The sequence below is a fragment of the Mobula hypostoma genome, chromosome 13 (assembly GCF_963921235.1).
Source record: "Mobula hypostoma chromosome 13, sMobHyp1.1, whole genome shotgun sequence".
In the NCBI taxonomy this organism is placed as follows: Eukaryota; Metazoa; Chordata; class Chondrichthyes; order Myliobatiformes; family Myliobatidae; genus Mobula; species Mobula hypostoma.
Genome location: NC_086109.1, coordinates 34,152,870 through 34,175,675, shown reverse-complemented (window position 1 = coordinate 34,175,675; position 22,806 = coordinate 34,152,870). Strand labels below are relative to the sequence as shown.

The 22,806-nt window shown below is 39.5% G+C and overlaps 1 protein-coding gene across 1 annotated transcript in view; it reads right to left on the bottom strand.

The window, feature by feature from the left end:
• Positions 1-3,382: 3,382 nt before the first annotated feature.
• The window catches only part of LOC134355534 (gametogenetin-binding protein 1-like), a 31,227-nt gene continuing 11,803 nt past the window's right edge, over positions 3,383-22,806 (bottom strand). The window contains exons 4-6 of the mRNA XM_063065546.1: positions 17,009-17,135; positions 11,356-11,495; positions 3,383-3,611 (exon numbers count right to left, since the gene is read on the bottom strand). Coding sequence (XP_062921616.1) covers positions 3,561-3,611; positions 11,356-11,495; positions 17,009-17,135 — 318 coding nt within the window. The 3' untranslated portion in view covers positions 3,383-3,560. The remainder of the gene's footprint in view (positions 3,612-11,355; positions 11,496-17,008; positions 17,136-22,806) is intronic.

Genomic DNA, 22,806 nt, shown 5'->3' with positions numbered 1-22,806 from the left:
CAAGCTGTATTGGCCCTTGCCCTTCCCTTGGACAACATCAGTGTCGTGGAGAGGGGAGACTTGCAGCATGGGCAACTGCTGGTCTTCCATACAACCTTGCCAGGCCTGCGCCCTGGAGAGTGAAGACTTTCCAGGCGCAGATCCATGGTCTCGCAAGACTAACCGTTAGTGAGTGGTTATCTCTTGGAATTGTAAATGGAAGTAGCCAGATCAGTTGCTCAGTCAGCATGAATTCAATCAGAAATGATCATAGGTAGAATTTATTTCCAGGCTAAATTGTCTTCTTGTGCAATTTGAACATATAAATAGGCACTTTGGGATCCAATGCTTGTATTTTCATACACCTACAGTTACATGCTGTTATGAGTCAATTTTGGACCTAAGGATTATGTTTTCGAACTACAGTAACACATAAAGATTCAATGAAATGCAATCAACAAAAATAAAAATACTTTCAAACCTCTTACTAGTTCTTTCTTCAGTTAGTCCTGACGAAGGGTCTCGGCCCGAAATGTCGACTGTACCTCTTCCTAGAGATGCTGCCTGGCCTGCTGCGTTCACCAGCAACTTTGATGTGTGTTGCAACAAAAAAAAATCATATTTATTTCAGAAACAGCAATTTTCCAAACATTTTGGGGTTCAGAGCCACAGTTTTAAGAGAGAAATCAATGAACTTTAGACTACTTTTAAATACATTAATACCACAAAAGAAAAGTCAGATTGTGTTGACAACTATTCCCTGGCAATGCTTGGAAGCTCAGATGTACAGCAGTATTTTTGCATTTAGTTATTTTCTTTCAGTCTGTAGCAAATGAATGTAATTGAGTGATGTAACTTCTGGAGACTAACAAATGTATGTGCGCAGAATCAATAAACAAAACATATAATAGCAATTTCAAAAACTGTGTTCGTAACAATTTAGTTGGGTTGGGTTTGTATTCAACTGTAATTAAGTCAGTGGTCCTGCAAAGTATGATGAAGCAAGAGGGCGCTCTCTGCAATGTGCAATTCTAATTTCTGCCAGATACTAGTGAACTTACTAAGTGCTAAAACAATCCACGAAGGCATTTTATAAAATGAATGACTGTGCAAAGAGCAATTAGAACATTATTAACACAATAATTTAAAACGAATTCTGTAAACATATTGCAAGCACGTGGAATATACAGTACACTTCAATAGACTGAAGTTCTGTTTGAAGGACGTTGCATTTGACGATATAACTAAATCATCCTGTTCCCTTCCGAATATACAAAAGATCCATCTATAGATTATACATTGCACCAGAGTTTCTCTATTGACTGGCAGAACACAGTTTCCTTACAATGTAAAGATGCACTTTCATTATAGAACATAGAACATAGAATAGTACAGCACAGTACAGGCCCTTTGGCCCACAATGTTGTGCCGACCCTCAAACCCTGCCTCCCATATCTGTGCCACAGGAAACAGTTGAGGCCAGTTCATTGGCTATATTTAAGAGGGAGTTAGATATGGCCCTTGTGGCTAAAGGGATCAGGGGGTATGGAGGAAAGGCTGGTACAGGGTTCTGAGTTGGATGATCAGCCATGATCATACTGAATGGCGGTGCAGGCTTGAAGGGCCGAATGGCCTACTCCTGCACCTATTTTCTATGTTTTCTATATAAGCCCCCACCTTAAATTCCTCCATATACCTGTCTAGTAGTCTCTTAAACTTCACTAGTGTATCTGCCTCCAACACTGACTCAGGCAGTGCATCCCACGCACCAACCACTCTCTGAGTAAAAAACCTTCCTCTCATATCCCCCTTGAACTTCCCACCCCTTACCTTAAAGCCATGTCCTCTTGTATTGAGCAGTGGTGCCCTGGGGAAGAGGTGCTGGCTATCCACTCTATCTATTCCTCTTATTACCTGGTACACCTCTATCATGTCTCCTCTCATCCTCCTCCTCTCCAAAGAGTATCATTCTCAGTGTCATAGCAGACAGAGGGAAATATCTGGAAACTTGTCATTTGCAGAGCCTTTTAACAAGGGACTGATATTCAATATAAAGGATCATATTAAGGAGGCAAAATAATAAAAACATGCTTGTGATGTTCTAACAGTCTTCAGAGGTTCAAATAAACCATGGATCCCACATGGATTGCTACCAAACTAAATACTGTGTATTAAATAACTGCAAACAACCTTCAATACTCTTCTGTAAACCCTGCAGTATTACTGAGCTTCACATTTGGCATAACCATCAATCATACCCTTTCTTAAGTGGCATCATAACTCAGCTACCAGCTGTCATTAACATTCACTTCAAATTAAAGGCTGCTGTTCTATTTTGGGATCTTGCCAAAGTCGATCCAACTCATGGAGAACTGAGGTGGCTTTGGAGGTGCTTCTACTGAGTTACAGCTTTGTATCCAAAGCAGCTGTCAATCTTTATATGCCGAGCCATGAAAACTCATGAATTATTACTTTAATTTACTTACTTTCATCTATAGACAGAGAAACACTTTTATACATAGATGCAGTGTTTTATTCAAATTGCAGTGTTCTTGGATTTTCAAGGATAAAGCTAATTAAAGACTAGAAGTTTCAAGAGTCTCTTGTTTTCTTATGGTTCCTGTCTATCCCCTTCAGAGTCAGACCAAACCACAGATACTTCAGTCATATACAACCTATAGACACTCTCAAATGAGCAACATATCTGCATGTAGTGCATAATTAAAGGGTTAATTGTTAAGAATTTCTAGAAAGTACGCCAAGAAGGTCCAGGCTACAAGTCATAGACAATTCCAACTGAAAACGTTAGCTTCAGTTTTTCCTAATTCATTTGTGGAGTGCCACAGAACTCTAACCCAAAGCACTTCTAAATATGGACTTGACGAAAAATAATAGTAAGCCTCATTTGCTTGGCATGTCCTATCATTGGATTCCGTAAGTATCAAAACCTGTTAAGTCCACAACTGCAATTACTTCTACAGTCCACAGAAGGGCATCAGTATCATATTCAAACCATGAATCTGCTTACAAGCCCTGTTGCTTTCCAATATGCAGTAAGATATTATCAACCTCTTGAACAATCAATTTTGACAGAAGTGGCAATTGAAATCTAGATATTCTTCACAATATCACTTTTCCATAAACCAAAGCATTCTTTAAAGGAAGTTCCTTCTTATGTTTGAATGTGAAGATCATTTTATGTTATTTGAAGATTTTAAAAAAGATTATTTTGAAGCAGAATGATAACAAGACAACACTGAGCCCTGAGAAAATGGGCAAAGTTAAAATAAATTGACTGAATTAAAAACCATCAGAGATGTGAACTCTGAATTTCATCATGATGTGGAGAAAATAGGTAGGTTTTTGAATTGGACATCCATTTTACATCCCATCTGATTTTATTATTCATTGGTAAAGGTGAAGAGGATATAAAATAGGCATTTTACACAAACTCATTCCATTCCCATTGGGCTACTTAAAGTGAAACATGAATTGCAGTCTTTTTTAAATTAAAATGATATTTCTCCAGTTCACTCTCTCTTCTTCTACTCTGGGAATAATCTCTCTGATATTTCTCATTTCTAATGCCAAGATTTGCTTCCATGTACACCTTTTTCCTCAAGAAACAGAACCTGAAGAAGAGGAAAATAACATTATAGAGTATGTATCTTTATATTATTTTCAATTATTCTAACTGTTAACTGAAAATATACACTTATTGAAGGTAATTTGATTCAAATCACTACTCAATAACTCAGTTATTAATAATATTTGATAAATATAATTCAGAGTACCTAGATTGTTTTTATCACTGGTCATTAAATTTGCAGTTTGACATGTGTTAATTGTGTTATAAAGTGAATCTAATTGCTTAAGAGTTTTTTTTCATCTTCAGGGATAATTAAGATAGCTATGGTCACAATGATCCCAGACTCCATTTGGGTGTTGTTTCCATGCCATACAACCTTACATTCTTCAATTTCTTCTATTCAACATTGTTAAATTATAAGGTAATTCTAACACTGCTGCCTGACCTCAATTATCAATAATTTGCTTTTATCTTGTGCCTTTACTATAGCAAAATGTCCCAAGACATTTCACAGCTTCATTGATTTACAGAAGCTGATATTGGGAGACCTTGGTCAAAGACATAGCTCTAGGTAGTCCTCAGGTTGGAGAAACATCACCTCATATACCGTATAGGTAGTCTCCAGCCCCTTGGTATGAACATAGAATTCTCCAACTTCCGGTAATTCCCTCCCCCTCCCTTCCCCTATCCCTATGTCACTCTGCCCTCTCCCCCAGCTGCCTACCACCTCCATCATGGTTCCGCCTCCTTCTACTACCCATTGTGTTTTCCCCTGTTCTTTCTTCACCTTTCCTGCCTACCACCTCCCTTGCCTCCCTTCCCCCACCCCTTTATCTTTCCCCTTACTGGTTTTACACCTGGAACCTACCAGCCTTCTCTTCCCGCCCTCCCCCCACCTTCTTTATAGGGCCTCTGCCCCTTCCCCCTACAGTCCTGACGAAGGGTTCCAGCCCGAAACGTCAACCGATCTTTTCCACGGATGCTGCCCGACCTGCTGAGTTCCTCCAGCGTGTTGTGAGTATTGCTTTGACCCCAGGATCTGCAGATTATTTTGTGTTTAGCTTATAAAGAATACCTTAAGAGAAATTGGGAAAGATTTAAAAAGGGAATTTTAGTGTATCGGCCAGATGAATCTGGAAGTCCCAGCATAATAGAAGCCAAACATCAATAAATTTGGGTCACTCCATTTATTATTAAGAAATGGCTGGCAGTCAAAGATAATTATAGTGCTGAAGTCTTTTGCTCTGAAATTGATTCTACCTCCAGCCACTTTGTAGCAGAAGGGATATCGTATTGGCATCAAGCTACAGAAATTGCCCAATGTGCAAACTGCCCAGCTGTGTCCTATCTAAAAAGAGTATCACAAATTCAGTCCAAATAGTTGCCACCCTGTTAGTGTTGGTGTCAAAGAAATGGTACAGGTAATGGTAACGGTAAATGTGCTGTCCAGTGACACATTAACCTGCTTCCAGAACTCGGCTGAGATTACACAAAAAAAAAATTAGAACCAGGCATCATTAAAGCACTAGCCCACAATGGACAGAAAAAAAAAATCACTTTAGAGCTGAAACCGACTGCCTGTAGAAGCAACGTATGGACCAAGTACATAAGTAAAGTATCTTTGTCAAATTGAAGTCGTTGAAAATGAAAGGGAAACATTAAACTGCCTGGATATCACATCTCACTGAAAGGAAAGCAGAGGCAGTCACCCATTTACGCCAATCATACGTTCCTCCCACTTTTTACTTCCTTCTGCATTCTCATCAACTCCATCTCCCACAACCTAGTGTCTACCACTCACCTAAACACTAGGGGTAAGTTTGCAGTGACCAATTAACCAACCAACCTATACGTCTGTGGAAGGAGGGAGAAAACTGGAATACCCAGAGGAAACATGCCAGGTCACAGGGAGGATGTGCAACTGCAGACAACACCCAAGGTTAAAATTGAATACATGTCTCTCACACTGTGAGGCAGCAGATCTATTACCATCATGTATTCTGAATAACGGAAGGTGGTATTGGACCTTTCTGGATTATTCTGTAAAATAATGGAACTTGCACAGGGAATGGCTTCTGTATTATTGGTGAATGTGATGACATCATTCCTCATACAACACTACTTTTGGAGCATTGCAAGAAACTGACACTATATTGAACACTCCTGGGGCTCATTATCATTCTGTGCCTAACTACGACATTTGCCTGGTTCCCAACATCCTAACAGCTTTTACTAAGCTGCATAGACCACATCCCTCTTTCCCTGCCCCTGGCAACATTAATCTGCTACAATCTTCCTCCCGATTGAAAACACCTTTCTCTCAGCCTCCTCAGAAATACCTGTTTTCCAAATTCCCTAAAAAAAACTGCCCTTGATCAATTCCATGTCCCCACCCCCAATTACACAACTTCTAAATTCCCCACATCTGCAGACAAGCTGTGCTTGCTAATTAATAAAAGATCTATTTGAAATAAAGAGTGAATTTCCACTTTTATTAACCGGAGAGAGTTGGAGTCAAATAAAGGATGATCACTAAGAGGATGCTCTGTCAGGCTGTTTGCAAGGGCTTTATTTTGTATTGTTTCAGTATGGTTTAGAATATAGATTAATCAATTGTTGTCAAATAGATGCTGTGATGATCAGAAGGAGGCACTCTGCAAACACATCCCTGAACCCACAATCACATCCCCGAATCTACAATCACATCCCTGAATCTACAAACACATCCCTGAATCCACAATCACATCCCTGAATCTACAAACACATCCCTGAATCTGCAAACACATCCCTGAATCTGCAAACACATCCCTGAACCCACAATCACATCCCCGAATCTACAATCACATCCCTGAATCTACAAACACATCCCTGAATCCACAATCACATCCCTGAATCTACAAACACATCCCTGAATCTGCAAACACATCCCTGAATCTGCAAACACATCCCTGAATCTACAAAAACACCCCTGAATCTGCAAAAACATCCCTGAATCTGCAAACAAACTGTGTTTGCAACACTGGCCAGTTCTGCATACACACCTAATCTCAAATCACTAACTGGAGCTTTTGGGTCTCTGGAGATATCAGCAATTTTCAGAAGAAAACCAACAACTGGAAGATTCTAGAACATCTAGGCAGATATTACTTCACAAAAACATTTATCATTCAGCTTCAATTCAAGAATGTGTATGCTGTCCTGATTGTTGTGGCACATTTATACCACAAATAATGCATGTGTTCCTCTTGAATACCTAATGTTTGCAAATTCAGAGATGCTAATATCAATTATTAGATGAAGGAACATAGAAAGAGGTATTGATTCCAGAATAAGAAGTTTCCTTAGAAGTGAGATTGAACATGCTGGGGATACATTCATTTGGGCTTTAAAAATATTGAGAGATCATCTTTTTAACCATATAACAATTACAGCATGGAAACAGGCCATCTCGGCCCTTCTAGTCCGTGCTGAACTCTTACTCTCACCTAGTCCCACTGACCTGCACTCAGCCCATAACCCTCCATTCCTTTCCTGTCCATATATGCATACCAGTTCTCTATAGTTCCAGTGATTCTCATCGAGTGGAACCATCCTCTCAACAACTACCACCTCAGCCTTTCAGAATATTACATTTTATTCTGAGAAAGGCTGCGGTGGTAGATGTTGAGAGGATGGTTCTACTAGGTGACAATCACTGGAACTATAGAGGACTGGTATGCATATAAATGTCATGTTGATTATGGCAACGTGGAGAAAAGTGGATACAATCATTGAGCGCGTGTAAGGATGACATTGCTAGATTTTTGACACTTAATAAAAGCAGAGGATGGGCAGCTATAGAACATAATGTACGTGATCAACTATAATCTAACTGTACAATAGAATAAGCTCAAGTAAACCTATGGCTAACTTATACTTCTACTTTCTATTGCAACACACACAAAACGCTGGAGGGACACAGCAGGTCAGACAACATCTATGGAAAAGAATTAACAGTCGATGAAGGATCTTGGCCCAAAATGTCAACTGATTATTCTTTTCCATGGATGCAGCCAGACCTGTTGAATTCCATCAGCATTTTGTGGGTGCTCCAGCATTTACAGACTGTCTCATGTTTATGATTGTCTGCTTTCTATTTCTTATGAGATAATCTAATGACCTGCTTTAATGTTCACTATCAACTCCTCAGACCTCTCGCCTCCATCAGCATCCTGCAGCTAGCAGAGAACTGCAAGGTTTAAATGGCCCAACCACATAGCCAAAAAAACATGCATCAGAAAGTGAATCACCTCTTGTACCTCAACCTTCCCACCTTCTGCTGAGCCTATCAGGTGTATGATTCCTCCTCCACAGCATACGGTAGCTACAGCGTGTACAATCTACAAAACTTGCCAATACTTTTTCAGTAAATACTTCCATCATTATAACCACGGCTAGCTGTAAGCTCAAAGTCACTAAATTCATGGTATGCCTCCAGCTGTGCCGTTGCTTCCAAACCACACAGTATCTGGTGAAAAGTGGAGAAATACTAGGAAGTATCCAAGTGATTCTTCATTTCTAGGAGCAAATTCCTAGATTTTCGTGTCTAACAAAATAGTGGAGAGATCCTCATCATTAAGAATGTCCTAGAAAGCTGCTCTAAGCATCTAAAGAAGGAATAACTAATAAATGTTGTTCTTACTAATGAGGTCCTCATCTAATGGGTGGACAAAAGTACAGAAAATGACTGATTCTACAACAATTTTCCTTCTGCTGACCATCACAAATGGTGAATACAAACAAATCAGAATCAGAGTCAGGTTTAATATCATCAGCTTATGTCATGAAATTCATTAAATTAGCAGCAGCAGTACAGTGCAATGGATGATAATATAGAAAAAAAAAGTAAATCAATTACAGTAAATATATATATATGTATATTAAATAGTTCAATTATAGAATGTCCATTTAGGAAATGGATGGCAGAGGGGAAGACGCTGTTCCAGAATCGCTGAGTGTGTGCCTTCAGGCTTCTGTACCTCCCCAATGAGAAAAAGGGCATGTTCTGAGTGATGGGGGTCCTTAATAATGGACACTGCCTTTATGAGGATTCATTCCTTGAAGTTGCCTTAGATACTATGGAGGCTAGTACCCAAGATGGAGTTGACTAATTTTAGATTAGATTAGATTATGAGCACACTCAGTCCTCATTTATTGTCATTTAGTAATGCATGCATTAAGAAATGATACAATGTTCCTCCAGTATGATATCACAGAAACACAAGACAGACCAAGACTAAAACTGACAAAAACCACATAATTATAACATATAGTTACAACAGTGCAAATCAGTACCATAATTTGATAAAGAGCAGACCATGGGCACGGTAAAAAAAAGTCTCAAAGTCCCGATAGCCCCAACATTTCATGCAGACGGTAGAAGGAAGAAACTCTGCCTGCCATGAACCTCCAGCGCCGCAAACTTGCCGATGCAGCACCCTGGAAGCACCCAACCACAGCCGACTCTAAGTCCGTCCGAAAACTTCGAGCCTCCGACCAGCCCTCTGACACCGAGCACCATCTCTGCCGAGTGCTTCTAAACGGGCCCTGGCCGCCAAGCAACAGGCAAAGCCGAGGATTCGGGGCGTTCCCCTCTGGAGATTCTGAATCGCACAGTAGCAGCGGCAGCAAAACAGGCATTTCAGAAGTATCACCGGATGTTCCTCTGTGCTTCTCACGTCCGTTTCCATCAAATCAGGATTGTGCACGGCATCCTACTTGACAGATTACAGGTATTCATTCCAGAGTGGCCACGCGCGCTGCGTCACGCCGCCATCTTCTCTTCTATTTATAATTTGTAATTTACTAATTTTGCAACTTTCTGTAGCTTCTTTCTACTCTGTGTAGTACCCTCCCCGCCCCCCCCCCCCCATATCAGACAGTAATGCAGTCTGTCAGAATGCTCTCCATGGTACATCTGTAGAAGTTTTTGGGGGTTTTAGGGGACAAATCAAATCTCTTTAAGCTCCTAATGAAGTATAGCCGCTGTCTTGCCTTCTTTGTATCTGCATCGATATGTTGGGACCAGGTTAGATCCTCAGAGATCTTGACACCCAGGAACTTGAAGCTGCTCACTCTCTTCATTTCTGATCCCTCTCTGAGGATTGGCTCATGTTCCTTCGTGTTACTCTTCCTGAAGTCCTCAATCATCTCTTTGGTCTTACTGACACTGAGTGCCAGGTTGTTGCTGTGACACCACTCAACTAATTGGTATATCTCGCTCCTGTATGCCCTTTCGTCTCCATCTGAGGTTCTGAAAAAAATGGTTATATCATCAGCAAATTTATGGATGGCATTTGAGCTATACTCAGCCACACAGTCATGGGTATAGAAAGTTGAGCAGTGGGCTAAGCACACAACCCTGAGGTGCACCAGTGTTGCTCCGTCAGTGAAAAGGGGATATTATCACCAATCCGCACAGATTATAGTCTTCCAGTTAGGAAGTCAAGAATCCAATTGCAGAGAGAGGTACAGAGGCCCAGGTTCTGTAGCCTATCAATCAGGACTGTGGGAATGATGGTGTCAAACAGTGAGCTATAGTCAATGAACAGCATCCTGACATAGGTGTTTGCAGGTGATTAAGAGCCATGTGAAGAGCCAATGAGATTGCATCTGCTGTAGACCTATTGTGGCAATAGGCAAATTGCAGTGGGTCCAGTTCCTTTCTAAAGCAGGAGTTGATTCTAGCCATGACCAGCCTCTCAAAGCTTTTCATCACTGCAGATGTGAGTGCTACTAGACAATAGTCATTAAGGCACCTCATACTTCTCTTCTTGGGGACTGGTATAATTGTTGCCCTTTTGAAGCAGGTGGGAACTTTCGACCATAGCAGTGAGAGGTTGAAAATGTCCTTGAGTACTCCTGCCATTTGGTTGGAACATGTTTTCAAAGCCTTACCAAGTGCTCCACTGGGGCCTACCACCTTGCAAGGGTTCACCCTCCTGAAAGACAGCCTGACATCAGCCTCCGAGACAAAGATCTACAGTCACTGGGTTCAGCAGGGATCTTCACAGCTGTAGTTATATTCTCCCTTTCAAAGCGGGCATAGAAGGCATTGAGCTCATCTGGTAGTGAAACATTGCTGCCATTCATGTGATTGCGTTTCACTTTGTAGGAAGTAATGTCCTGCAAACCCTGCCTGAGTTGATGCATATCCAATGTCGCCTCCAACCTTGGAATTGTTTCTTCGCTCCTGAAATAGCCCTCCGCAAGTCATACCTGGTGCTCTTGTACAGACCTGGGTCGCCAGACTTAAATGCCACAGGCCTAGCAGACTACGAAACTCCTGGTTCATCCGTAGCTTTTAGTTTGGGAATGTACAGCAAGTTTTCGTAGGCACACACTCTTCCACACAGGTTTTAATGAAGTCATTAACTACTGCAGCATACTCATCCACGTTCGAAAATGAATCCCTGAATACAGTACAAAACCAAATCGTTGATCTAAATCACAGTGAAACAACACAAAAAGGTTTACAAACATTATGTTGCATCTTCCTTGTACATCCCCCTGTGATCGTCTTCCAATTAACTTTGTCAACTCAGATTAGTACCAGTGGAAAACAATACTTTATCTCCAATATATCTTTTATCTATTAGATTCTCAGGAAGCATCACGGATTTATAATGAGAGATTGCAATTGGTGCTGCGATGATGCTACTACATCACGAAATTTATCTCTATACGTTTTTTACAAGATGTTTACAAGAGCTAACAGTATCCATAATCAGGCAATCCCGTTCTTATACCTGTTCGTGAATGATTCCAGCATCTTTCAACGTTGAATCTGATCTTTGCAGCAGACTGGCCTCGTCATTCAAACCTTTCTTCCACAACCGAACATCATGGTGAACATCAAGCATTTTCTTTATTTCCATTTCAACAAAGCCTTTTCAAAAAGTAACATTTCCTCTGTAATGACTGACATATTGAAATGAATTTTACAAATCACTTTATATCTTGTAACTTTCTTTCTTAGTCTCGAAAGACTCTATATAATGTTACGAGCAAGGTCAAAACAACCAAAACAAGTGGAATAAATTCATCTTAGAATATAGCTGAGAAATAAGTGGCAAATTCTTAAAATAAACTAATAATCATTTGTTACTATTTTCAGCAAAACTGTTTGCTTAATTTGTCCTGTGATGCTGTGTCAAAGATTTGTCTTATCAGTTTTATTTTTACTTTCATGTGCACAAAGGAAGAACCATTTTGAAAGGCCAACACAGTCACAATAAAACTGCCAGCTGAATTACTGCCTCTAATCTGACTATTCTTCAAGAAAGGAAAATATGTGCAAAAAGCTTGGTCCGATCCTAATTAAATTAAAAGTCCCAACAAGCCAGCAGTTACATAAACAGCTTCAGCTTGCCAATAGAGAAAAGACTGTGGCACCACAGAAGGCTTAAGTGACTGTGCATGACATTACTAAGGAGAAACCTCAGTGATGTGGAAGTGGTTACCACAGAATACTTTGGAGGCCAAGTTATTGGGTGCATTTAAGCCACAACTGATAGGTTCTTGATTAGTGAGGTGGATAAGGGTTACAGGGAGAAGACAGGAGAAGAGAGTTCAAAAAAGCAACAATAATATCAGACATGTTTGAGTGGTGAGCAGACTTGATGGGCCAGCTGCTCTAATTCCACTTCTAGTATATTTTATGGTCTGATGGAAATATGGGCATAGTTATTTCTTTGGTTGAGGAATTAAAATATTTCCTGTAGAAGGAAATATCTTAATGTTTTAATCTTTTAATATTTTAATTCACTTAAGTCTCATATAAAAGCACATTCTGTTTTCATTTCAGATTTCCAGTTGTACATTTTTAAACATTTTCTTCTCTACTGCTGACATCTTAGTGTGGTCAACATTGCTAACTTTAAATAAAAACATCAGTTATTTACTCCAAAACATCCATACAGTGTTTCACCTTCTGCAAACTGATATTAGCATTGGTTTATTATTGTCACATGTACACAGAAAAGCTTGTCTTGCAAACCATTTATACAGATCCAAGTCATTACACAGTGCATTGAGCTAGAATAAGGTAAAACAATCACAATGCATGATAAAATGTAAAAGCTACTGGAAGAATATATCGCAGGTAAACAATAAAGAGCAAGATCATAACAAGGTAGATTGCGAGGCCAAGCGTCATCTTATCATAAGAGGTCAGTGGTAAGTGCTTTCAGGCTTTTGCATCTTCTGCCTGATGGGGAAGATGAACATTGTGAAAAGCTGAATAACAAAAAGATCCCTGAGGAACATCAAGATTTAAAGACCTCCAGCTCGAATAAGTCCTTTCAACCACTACCCTCTGTCTTTGATGCGCAAGCCAGTTCTGAATCCAAACATCCAATTTGCCGTGGACCGCATGTTTCTTAATCTTGTAGATTATCCTTCTAAGAGGGACTTCGTCAAATGCCCTACTGAAATCCATGCAGACAACACCCACTGCTCTACCTTCATCAGTCTCTCATGTCACCTTGTCAAAAACTCAATTACATTGATAAGGCATGATCTGACATGTACAAAGCTATGCTGGCTCTCCCAAATTAGGCCATTGGCTTCCAAATGCTCATATAAGCTTAAGGTAAAAACCCTCAGGGGAAAGTGATCATAATATGATCAAATTCACCCTGAGATTGAGAAGGAAAAGCTAAAGCCAGATGTATCAGTATTACAGCGGACTAAAGCAAATTCCAGAGGCATGAGAAAGGAGTTGGCCAGAATTGACCGGAAAAGAACACTGGCAAGGATGATGGTGGAGAAGTGTTGGTTGAAATTTCTGGAAGCAATTTGAAAGGCACCGGATATATACATCCCAAAAAGGAAGAAGTATTCTAAAGGCAAGATGTCACAACCACGTCTAACAAGCAAAGTCAAAGCCAAAGAGGGGGCATATATTAGAGCAAAAATTAATGGGAAGTTAGAGGATTGGGAAGCTTTTAAAAACCAACAGAAGTCAACTAAAAAAGTCATTAAGAAGGAAAAGATGGAATACGGAAGTAAGCTTGCCACAGTATTAAAGAGGATACCAAAAGTTTCTTCAGAAAAGTGAAATGTAAAAGAGAGGTGACCACTGGAAAATGATGCTGGAGAGGTATTAATATCAGACCACTGGAAAATGATGCTGGAGAGGTATTAATGGAAACAATGGACAAACTAAATAAGTATCTTGCTTCAGCCTTCACTAAGGAAGACACTAGCAGTATGGTAGAAGCTCCAGTTTGTCAGGGGTCAGAAGTGTGTGAAGTTGCCATTACTAGGGAGAAAGTTCTTGAGAAACTGAAAGGTCTCGAGATAGATAAATCACCAGGACCAGATGGTGTACACCCCACTGTACTATAAGAGCTGGCTGAAGAGATTACGGAGCTATTAATGTTCTTTCAAGAATCACTAGATCTGAAATGATCCAGAAGATGGGAAAATTGCAAATGTCACTCCACTCTTCAAGAAGAGAGAGGGGCAGAAGAAAGGAAATTATAGACCAGTTGGTCTGACTTCAGCGTTTGGGAAGATGTTGGAATCAGTTGTTAAGGATGTGGTTTCAGGGTACTTGGAGGCACATTGTAAAATAAGCTGTAGTCAGAATGGTTTCCACAAGGGAAAATCTTGCTTGAGAAATCTGTTGGAATTCTTTGAAGAAATAGCAAGTGGTATAGACAAAGGAGAATTGGTTGATGTTGTGTACTTAGATTTTCAGAAGGCCTTTAACAAAGTGCTGCACAGGAGGCTGCTTAACAATTAAGAGACCATGGTATAGTTCTATGTACTGATCCATGTTCTAAGTTCATCACCCTTACCCATAATACTCCTAGCATTAAAATATACACACTTCAAACTCTCCAACTCATCATACCTGTTATTCTGATTTTGCCTTTCAGTACTTTCCCTGACATCTACCTTCCCTTACTGACCTCCCTTCTCTTACTGACCTTTGGCTCCAGGTCCCAGTCCCCTACGAAACTAGTTTAAACTCTCCCAAAGTAACATTAACAAAGTAACAAAGTAATCTCCCGGCCATGATATTGGTTCCCCTCCAGTTCAGGTGCAAGCCGTCCCTCTTGTGCAGGTCACCCTTTCCCCAGAAAAGGATCCAATGATCCAAGGACTTGAAACCCTGTCTCCTGCACCTTCTACTCAGCTACTCGTACATCCATGCTATTACCCCATTCCTACCTGCACTAGCCCGTGGCAATGGGAGTAATCCGGAGATTACCACCTTGAAGGTCCTTCTCTTCAGCATCTTTCTTAACTCTATATACTCACTGCATAGGACCTTTTCCCCTTTTCTGCCTACGTCATTGATACAAATATGCACTATGACCTCTGGCTGTTTCCTCTCCCACTCGGGAATATCCTACAGCCACTCCAATATGTCAGGGACCCCATCTCAAAGGGAACACACCATCCCGAAGTCTCTTGTGTGGCCACAGAATCCCCTTTCTATCCCCCTAACTATTGAGTCCTGTATAACTACTGCACTGCCTGACTTTACCCTTCCCTTTGAGCCTCAGGGCTGGCCACAGAGCCACCAGCATGGCTGCTGCTGCCATGATCCAGTAGGTCAACCCCCCCCCACCCCCAGGAATACCCATGTTGAAAATGACCATGAATTTAACTTGTAATATTACCAGATAGTGAAATATAGGGAAGAATATGCATATAAAAAATTCCATGTACACACTATGCCATATCCAGGTGCCTTTCAGAATGATTCTTATGCTTCCATTACTTCTTTCCATATATTTGTTACTTTACAATGTTAAATGCTACCTTTATTGGTCTCAATAGGTATCATTTCTGCTTTTCTGATCCAGTGTTATTTTCAACATTACTTTTCAATAGAATTGTATACACTGTAGCTTTATAAATCACCTCACAAATATTTATTTTAGAGGTGGAAAGAATCAGAAGTAAATTCGTCTATGATCACCAGGGAAAATTGCTGCCAGTGACATAAACCTGCCCACATTTAGGCCCATTGATTCATTGTGTAGAAGGGAACATAATCAAAGGTTAATATTCTTCCATGCATTCTATAATAGCAAAGACAAATATTTCTCACAATTCACACCTCTGACAAAAGTAATCATTCTTTTGACTCCTTTCTGTACTGCCGCCAATATTGAAATACTTTCTTTGTAACTTAGAACTTGGCACAGGACACAAACTACATTCCTGTTTATATTTCCTAATGAAATTAAGGGGTTATGTTGATCCATCAAGTCTATACCAGCTCACAGAGAAATCCCGTTTCCCAACTATTCTTTTTCAGTAACATAATTCTCCACATCCTTTCCAACTGTGGCTATGATATTGGACTGGTAAACCAGAAAGTGTGATGTCATATCTAGTAATCCTTGGTTAATGTCTGTATTGTCATAAAAGCTGAAATAACGCCCTTTAGTTGAGTAAGTGTGCTACCCATGTCTATTCTGTCATCAGGAGGCTCTTAGCTGAAAAACGTGGCCTAACTGGTTTTACTAATTTCCTATGATCAAATAAATAAAGTATCTTTAGCTTTAAGGTACTATTCAATTAATTGTGCCAGCCAAAGTAGTATCTAAAAATTGGATTACTCTTTACTGGGACTGAAGTTGAACTGTCTGCTTCTCCAGCCGGTGACCCTTTATTATTCAATTCTCTCATTTCTTCTTAAGAAATCTCTTCAGATTTAGGATGATTGAAATCTGTAATGATAAATAAGCTTCTACTGTACAAGACTACATTCTACTGAAATTTCTAAACCTGTTTCCATTTACGTAAGATGCAGGAAATCTGTAGAGGTTTAAAGTCTGTTTTTGTTCTCAATATATTCCACTAGAACACCCTGGAACTGAGGTAAGTAAACATATAAGGATTTATAGATTGCAGAGTGCTGCTTGAGTTTCAAAGCAGGGTCTTACTAGAAAATCTCTCATAGTAAAATTATCCCTTTCATGAAGATATGAGCATGACAAACAGATTTGTATGTTTGCCAACTTGACTCTGATTTCTAAATTTTCCATAGCCTGCAATCAACTCTAATCACAGTGCCTAGCAGAGATTTCTACTTGATGAGAGTCCAAAACACAGTCCCTCCAATCTCCACTCCTGTTTGAACGTTCAAGCATGGAAATGCCTCAATATGCTGACAAAAGATCAAAGAACAAAGCCGTGTTAATGCAGCTTTTAGAGTACATGCTTACAGTAGATGCTGGTACTCACGCATAACTTTCCTAGATTTTTCTTTTGAAAAGACTATTTTAAATCCTGATCCCAAGAGTTGGTAGCTCTAATTCATGGGTTGATTAACATATACAAGAAGTCAGGAAGCTAATGCCTCTTGTTAGTCTGTGAGTTCTCCAAAATATTTTAATAATAATTTCTTTTCCAAATTAATTATGCTGTTCTTACCGACAGAATCAGTTGTTCTAAAGTGACTGAAAATCATTGGATTTTTCTCATTACATCTATATACTACCAGTTGAATGCATTGGCCATCTTCCTTCTGAAGTTCTTGTGCATTCCTATTGCTGTACAGCTGGAACAATAATTATATAAGAACAGTATTAACAAACCCAGTTATTCCTTTCTCTTTGCTAAGGACCCAACCAATAGAATGTAGAACAGTCACAAAAATGTCAAACTGAGAACAGAAAACTTACGTGCTAAGTATATCACAGAGAAAAAATAACTTGCATTTACTGTATAAACATTGCTATATGTTCCCAAGAAGTCTTAGCACTCCCCATACAAAAATAAGCCGTGTTTTCATGGCACCCTTCTCATTCCCAAAGTATTCCAGAATATTTTGCAGTCTATTTAGGTGCTATAGTTGTCTTGTACTAAAATGAATGTAAAAGCCAATTTACACAAAAATAGGACCTGCAAACAACAGAGAACAAAGTGACTATGAAACCAGTTTTGCCAACATTAAGTGTGAGTTCATTTTTTCAAGATACCAGAGGATTTTATTGCTCTGCCTTAAATAACGACATGAATTTTTCATGAAGGGTTTGCTACATTTTCTTCAAACCGAAGGAACGGGTTGTGAGTTGAAATTTTTGGGACAGGGCATGTTGTAGGTGGGACATGTTCTGGCTACCTGGGAAGAATTCTCGTAGTTCCTGGAATTAGCAAAAGGATTATCACTCCAAAGCGAAGTTTCAATTAAAGCTGACAGCACAAAACTTGGCATTGAGTTTTTCCTTTCCAGAACTCAATTTTTGTATGTTGACAATGTGGCATCTTGTATTAGTCTTTATCTGGATAATCAATTCCCCACTGAAATAAGGGAGCAGCCATCCATCCACCTGCAGCTAGGCAGACTTCCGACCTGGAAGACCACAACCTCTGCAGATCGGAAATAACTTCGTCACCTCGGGGTCAATCAACACTGGCGTACTTCAGGGTTGAGTGCTTAGCCCACTGCTCTACCCTCTCTACACCCAAGACGGTGTGGCTAGGCACAACTGAAATATCATCTATAAATTTGCTAACAACACAACTATTGATGACTAAATTTCAGATGGTGACAAGAGGGCATACAGGAGCAAGATATATCAGCTAGTTGAGTGGTGCTGCAGCAACAACCTTGCACTCAGTGTCAGAAAGGTCAAAGAACTGATTGTGGATTTCAGAACGGGTAAGATGAGGGAACACACACCAATCCTCATAGAGGGATCAGAAGTGGAGAGAGTGAGCAATTTCAAGTTCCTGGGTGTCAATATCTCTGAGGATCTAACCTGGGCCCAACATACCAATGCGGCTGCAAAGAAGGCATGGCAGTGGCTATATTTTATTTGGAGCTTAAGGAGATTAGGTATATCACTAAAAGCATTCGTATGTTTCTACTGATGTACCATGCACAGCATTCTAACTGGCTGCATCACTGTCTGGTACGGGGGGGGGGAGTTGGGCGGGGGGCTACTGAAATGGATTGAGATAAGCTGCACAGAGTTGTAAACTTCTCTGTCATGGACACCAGCCTCTATAGCATCCAGGACATCTTCAAGGAACGAAGCCTCAAAAAGGTCAGGAAGGAGGTACAAGAGCCTAAAGGCACACACTCAATGATTCAACAACAATTTCTTTCCCCCTGCCATCCGATTTCTGAATGGCATTAAATCCACGAACACTTTCTCACTATTTATTTTTAATTTTGCACTATTTATTTAACTGTTTAATATATATATGCTTACCATAACTCCGTTTTTCTCTATTATTTTGAATTGCATTGTACTGCTGCCACAAAGACAACAAATTTCTCAACATAAGTCAGTGATAATAAACTTGCTTCTGATTCTGATTCTGATCAAGTCACATTACTGAACTCAGACTTGACAATAAATTCCAAAAGCATTTACAATATTTTGGTTTTAATTCAGATTTTCCACCCACATGGCATTTTCTTTTGCAACCTCAGATAATAATCACCCTACTCCCATTCATATCTCCTCTGGATCGATGCTTTGTTTCTAACCACCCATCTTTCACTTTCATCCCACTGGCCATTTGTTTAATTTTTTCTTCCTTCCAACCTATCACGGTCTTTCTTTCTTCATCTCGCTTCCCTTTTCCTCATTGATCATCTCTAACCTTTCAGAATTCTGGGGAAAGTTGATAGGTGGGGTTACGGGTGGTAAAGGAGAAGTAGAAGCTTAGTATCTATCCTGGAGACTATATTAAAAGGCATTATTAAAGGTATTTCAAAAAAAATTAAGGTAATTAGACAAAATCACTTGTGAAAAAGAAGTCATATTTGACCAATTTTTTTGAGTTCCTTAAAGAAAAACTATGTCCAGGGAACTGACAAATGAACTACACTTAGATTTCCAAAAGTTTGATTAGATGCTGAAAATAAAAACTCGTGGTATAGGAGATAAGATTTTGACATGGATAGAAGATTAGCTGGCTAAACAGAGAGGAAGCAAAAGTAGGTATTTTCTGATTGATGAAATCTGTTGGGCTACAGCAATCATTTCTAGGGCTTCAACATTTTTACAATTCACATACGTGACTTGGATGAAGACACTCAGGATATGATTGTTAAAGTTGCTGTTGAAACAAAAGAAGGTGGATGGCAAGGAGGGCATTATGAAATTATAAAGATAGATACATTTGGTAAAGGGAATTGTCCCATTGTCTTAGAAAATATTAAAGAGAAGCATTTTATTTTAAAGGCAAGAGCATACAAAGCTCTGATGTGTGATACTTGTGCATCCTAGTGCCCAATTTGCAGAAACTAGAATGAGGATACAACAAGTATATAGGAAAATCAACAGCATGATTATTAGGGTTAAGGAACCAAGAAACCTTGTCCTGCTTCTAATTTCTATTTTCATACAATTGTCTATCATCAAAGTCAAGTGCCATTATTTCTTCCCACCATGGATACCTCCTGGAATTCTGTGTACTTCCAACATCTGATTTGATACAACTAACAATTATCAGTGAGTCTTGTGTTTCAGCCTTTCAGGTTGCAAAAAATCACCCTAACCAGAAATCTGAAATACAGAATAAAATTCACTCTCATGGAATTTATGTGAAAACAATCAACACAACTTTACTCGAGTTTGTGCTGTTGGACATATGCGCAAATGACTCAGCTTCACCTTATGGAAAGTGACCATATGGTCCATTTTGTAGGAACACAATCACCCCATAACATGGAGGTCACCTGTGTATAGTGTGATTAATTTTATGCAAAGGTGAGCTGCTCCCATTGAGATTACACAAACAAATCAGATGAATCAATACAAAGCCAAAGTACCGAAACCCCTACTGAGTTGGTTTAATTCTAATCCTGAAAAATTTAGTGGAATGCATTTTCTGCTCATACTTACCTCTAGATGGCTCACTTTTCTTTTTCTTACTGGATTTCTTTACCTCATAGAACTTTCCTGAATTAATTGATTCTTATCACTATACTGATTTCTGGGGGGAGTCACGCAATAGTCGAGGGATAGAATTTAAGAGTCGCGATGTAATGATGCAGCTCTACAAAACTCTGGTTAGGCCACACTTGTAGTACTATGTCCAGTTCTGGTCACCTCACTATAGGAAAGATGTGGAAGCATTGGAAAGGGTACAGAGGAGATTTACCAGGATGCTGCCTGGTTTAGAGAGTATGCATTATGATCAGAGATTAAGGGAGCTAGGGCTTTACTCTTTGGAGAGAAGGAGGATGAGAGGAGACATGATAGAGGTGTACAAGATAATAAGAGGAATAGATAGAGTGGATAGCCAGCGCCTCTTCCCCAGGGCACCACTGCTCAATACAAGAGGACATGGCTTTAAGGTAAAGAGTGGGAAGTTCAAGGGGGATATTAGAGGAAGGTTTTTTACTCAGAGAGTGGTTGGTGCGTGGGATGCACTGCCTGAGTCAGTGTTGGAGGCAGATACACTAGTGAAGTTTAAGAGACTACTAGACCGGTATATGGAGGAACTTAAGGTGGAGGCTTATATGGAAGGCAGGGTTTGAGGGTCGGCACAACATTGTGGGCTGAAGGGCCTGTACTGTGCTGTACTATTCTATGTTCTATGTTCTAATAGAGATACTCTTTATTCCTGTGCCATTTGGTTTCTACCTGCCTTTAACTGGTCACTTTCCTTTATAGTGTACAGGGGAACTGGTGTTTTAAGTATAGTGAAACTATGTCAAAACATAGATTTTTGGCTTCTTTCCTGATATAGGTTGACTCATGCCTTTTATTAATTTAACAATGCCACATTCCTTTGTTTGTTTGGCTTGCCAAAAATACATCATCTGCCATGTTGCTGCTATTCTCAAACTTTAATTACTGCTGTTCATGATGGTTGTTCCATCTTCTACATTGCACTTGCTACTATTTTGGGCTTTACTTTAGACTTTAATTCTGCTGGAGCACCTACCTACCAATGAGTCAGTAGCATTTCTGCTTATCGATCCTGACACAACTGCCATATATTTCTAAAATTTTCCAATTTTATTTCATTATTTATCCCAGCATTTCTTTTGATTACTTGAAGATGTGGGTATTATAACTTAAAGACAGAGTAAATTAACAGAAGATTTCCTTGTGGAATTGAAAGTCAGGAACAGTATTGTTGAAGTAAATAAGACATAACTGCTTATGCTGGTAGGAGAGATTATAAAACAGATGACTGAGATTAAAGAACCAGACATCATGTAATTTTTTTTATATATCCAGTGGGTTGCTGTGATTTGGAATGAGCTACCTGAAAGTGTGGTAGAAACAGATGTGAAAATAACTTCCAAAAGAGACTTTGATAACTACTTGAATGGATAGAAAATCACAGGGTAAAAGGAAAGGAAGATGTGAGGAACTAATCTAATAATTCTTTTAAAGACAGCATAAGCACACAGCATGAAATTATCTCCTTCAGGGCTGCATTATTGGAAGCTTCTATGGTTCCACATAGGTGTTTTGAGAAAAACAACATTAACACATGAAAATAATTATATCGTGTATTCCTTGCAAATCCCAAAATGTCGGTTTTGGAAATAACATGTAATACTATTTTTTTTTTTAAGTGCAATCATGAACAATTGCCAGATCAGAAATGCTGATCAAGTCAACTAGTTCCCAAAGAGAACTCTGAGAGGTCAATCAGATGGTTCACTGCTGCTCAGCAACGGAACACAAAAAATCATATGTAGCAAGTACACCGAACAGCACAAGGATCGCTAGCCCCGGTACCCCAGAAACACACCTGACCAGTGCGGTGGAGCTATGTGCTATGCATGACCTGATCTGAAAGCATCATGTTGACTCATAACAGATCGTGTTCATGGCGGAACAGCTTGGTCAAGGATGGGGTGATCAGCACTGATGGACAAATTATACCTCCACTACCCCAGTACTATGTACTAACTAATGTTCCTTCTATTCTTATGAAGTAGAAAGGTGGGTATTAAGAAACTTTCAGATAAATGAATAAAAATTTGTAATAATCACTGCATTTTTTTCATTACCCCCAGCCTTCTGAATGAAAGTTCATGCTTTTTATTTTATTATTTCTTCCTAAGAGCCTAGCATATCCCCTGTCTATCAGTCATCCTGATTAAACTCTCTCACAGTTTGTTTTGAATCTCTCTGCCTTGTATTTTTTTTGCATGTGCATTGTGTATAGTCTATTACCAAGAACTTATTCTTGGACTTTTGCCTATGACTGTTCCAATTGAAGCTATCAAAAGCTTGAAAGTTATC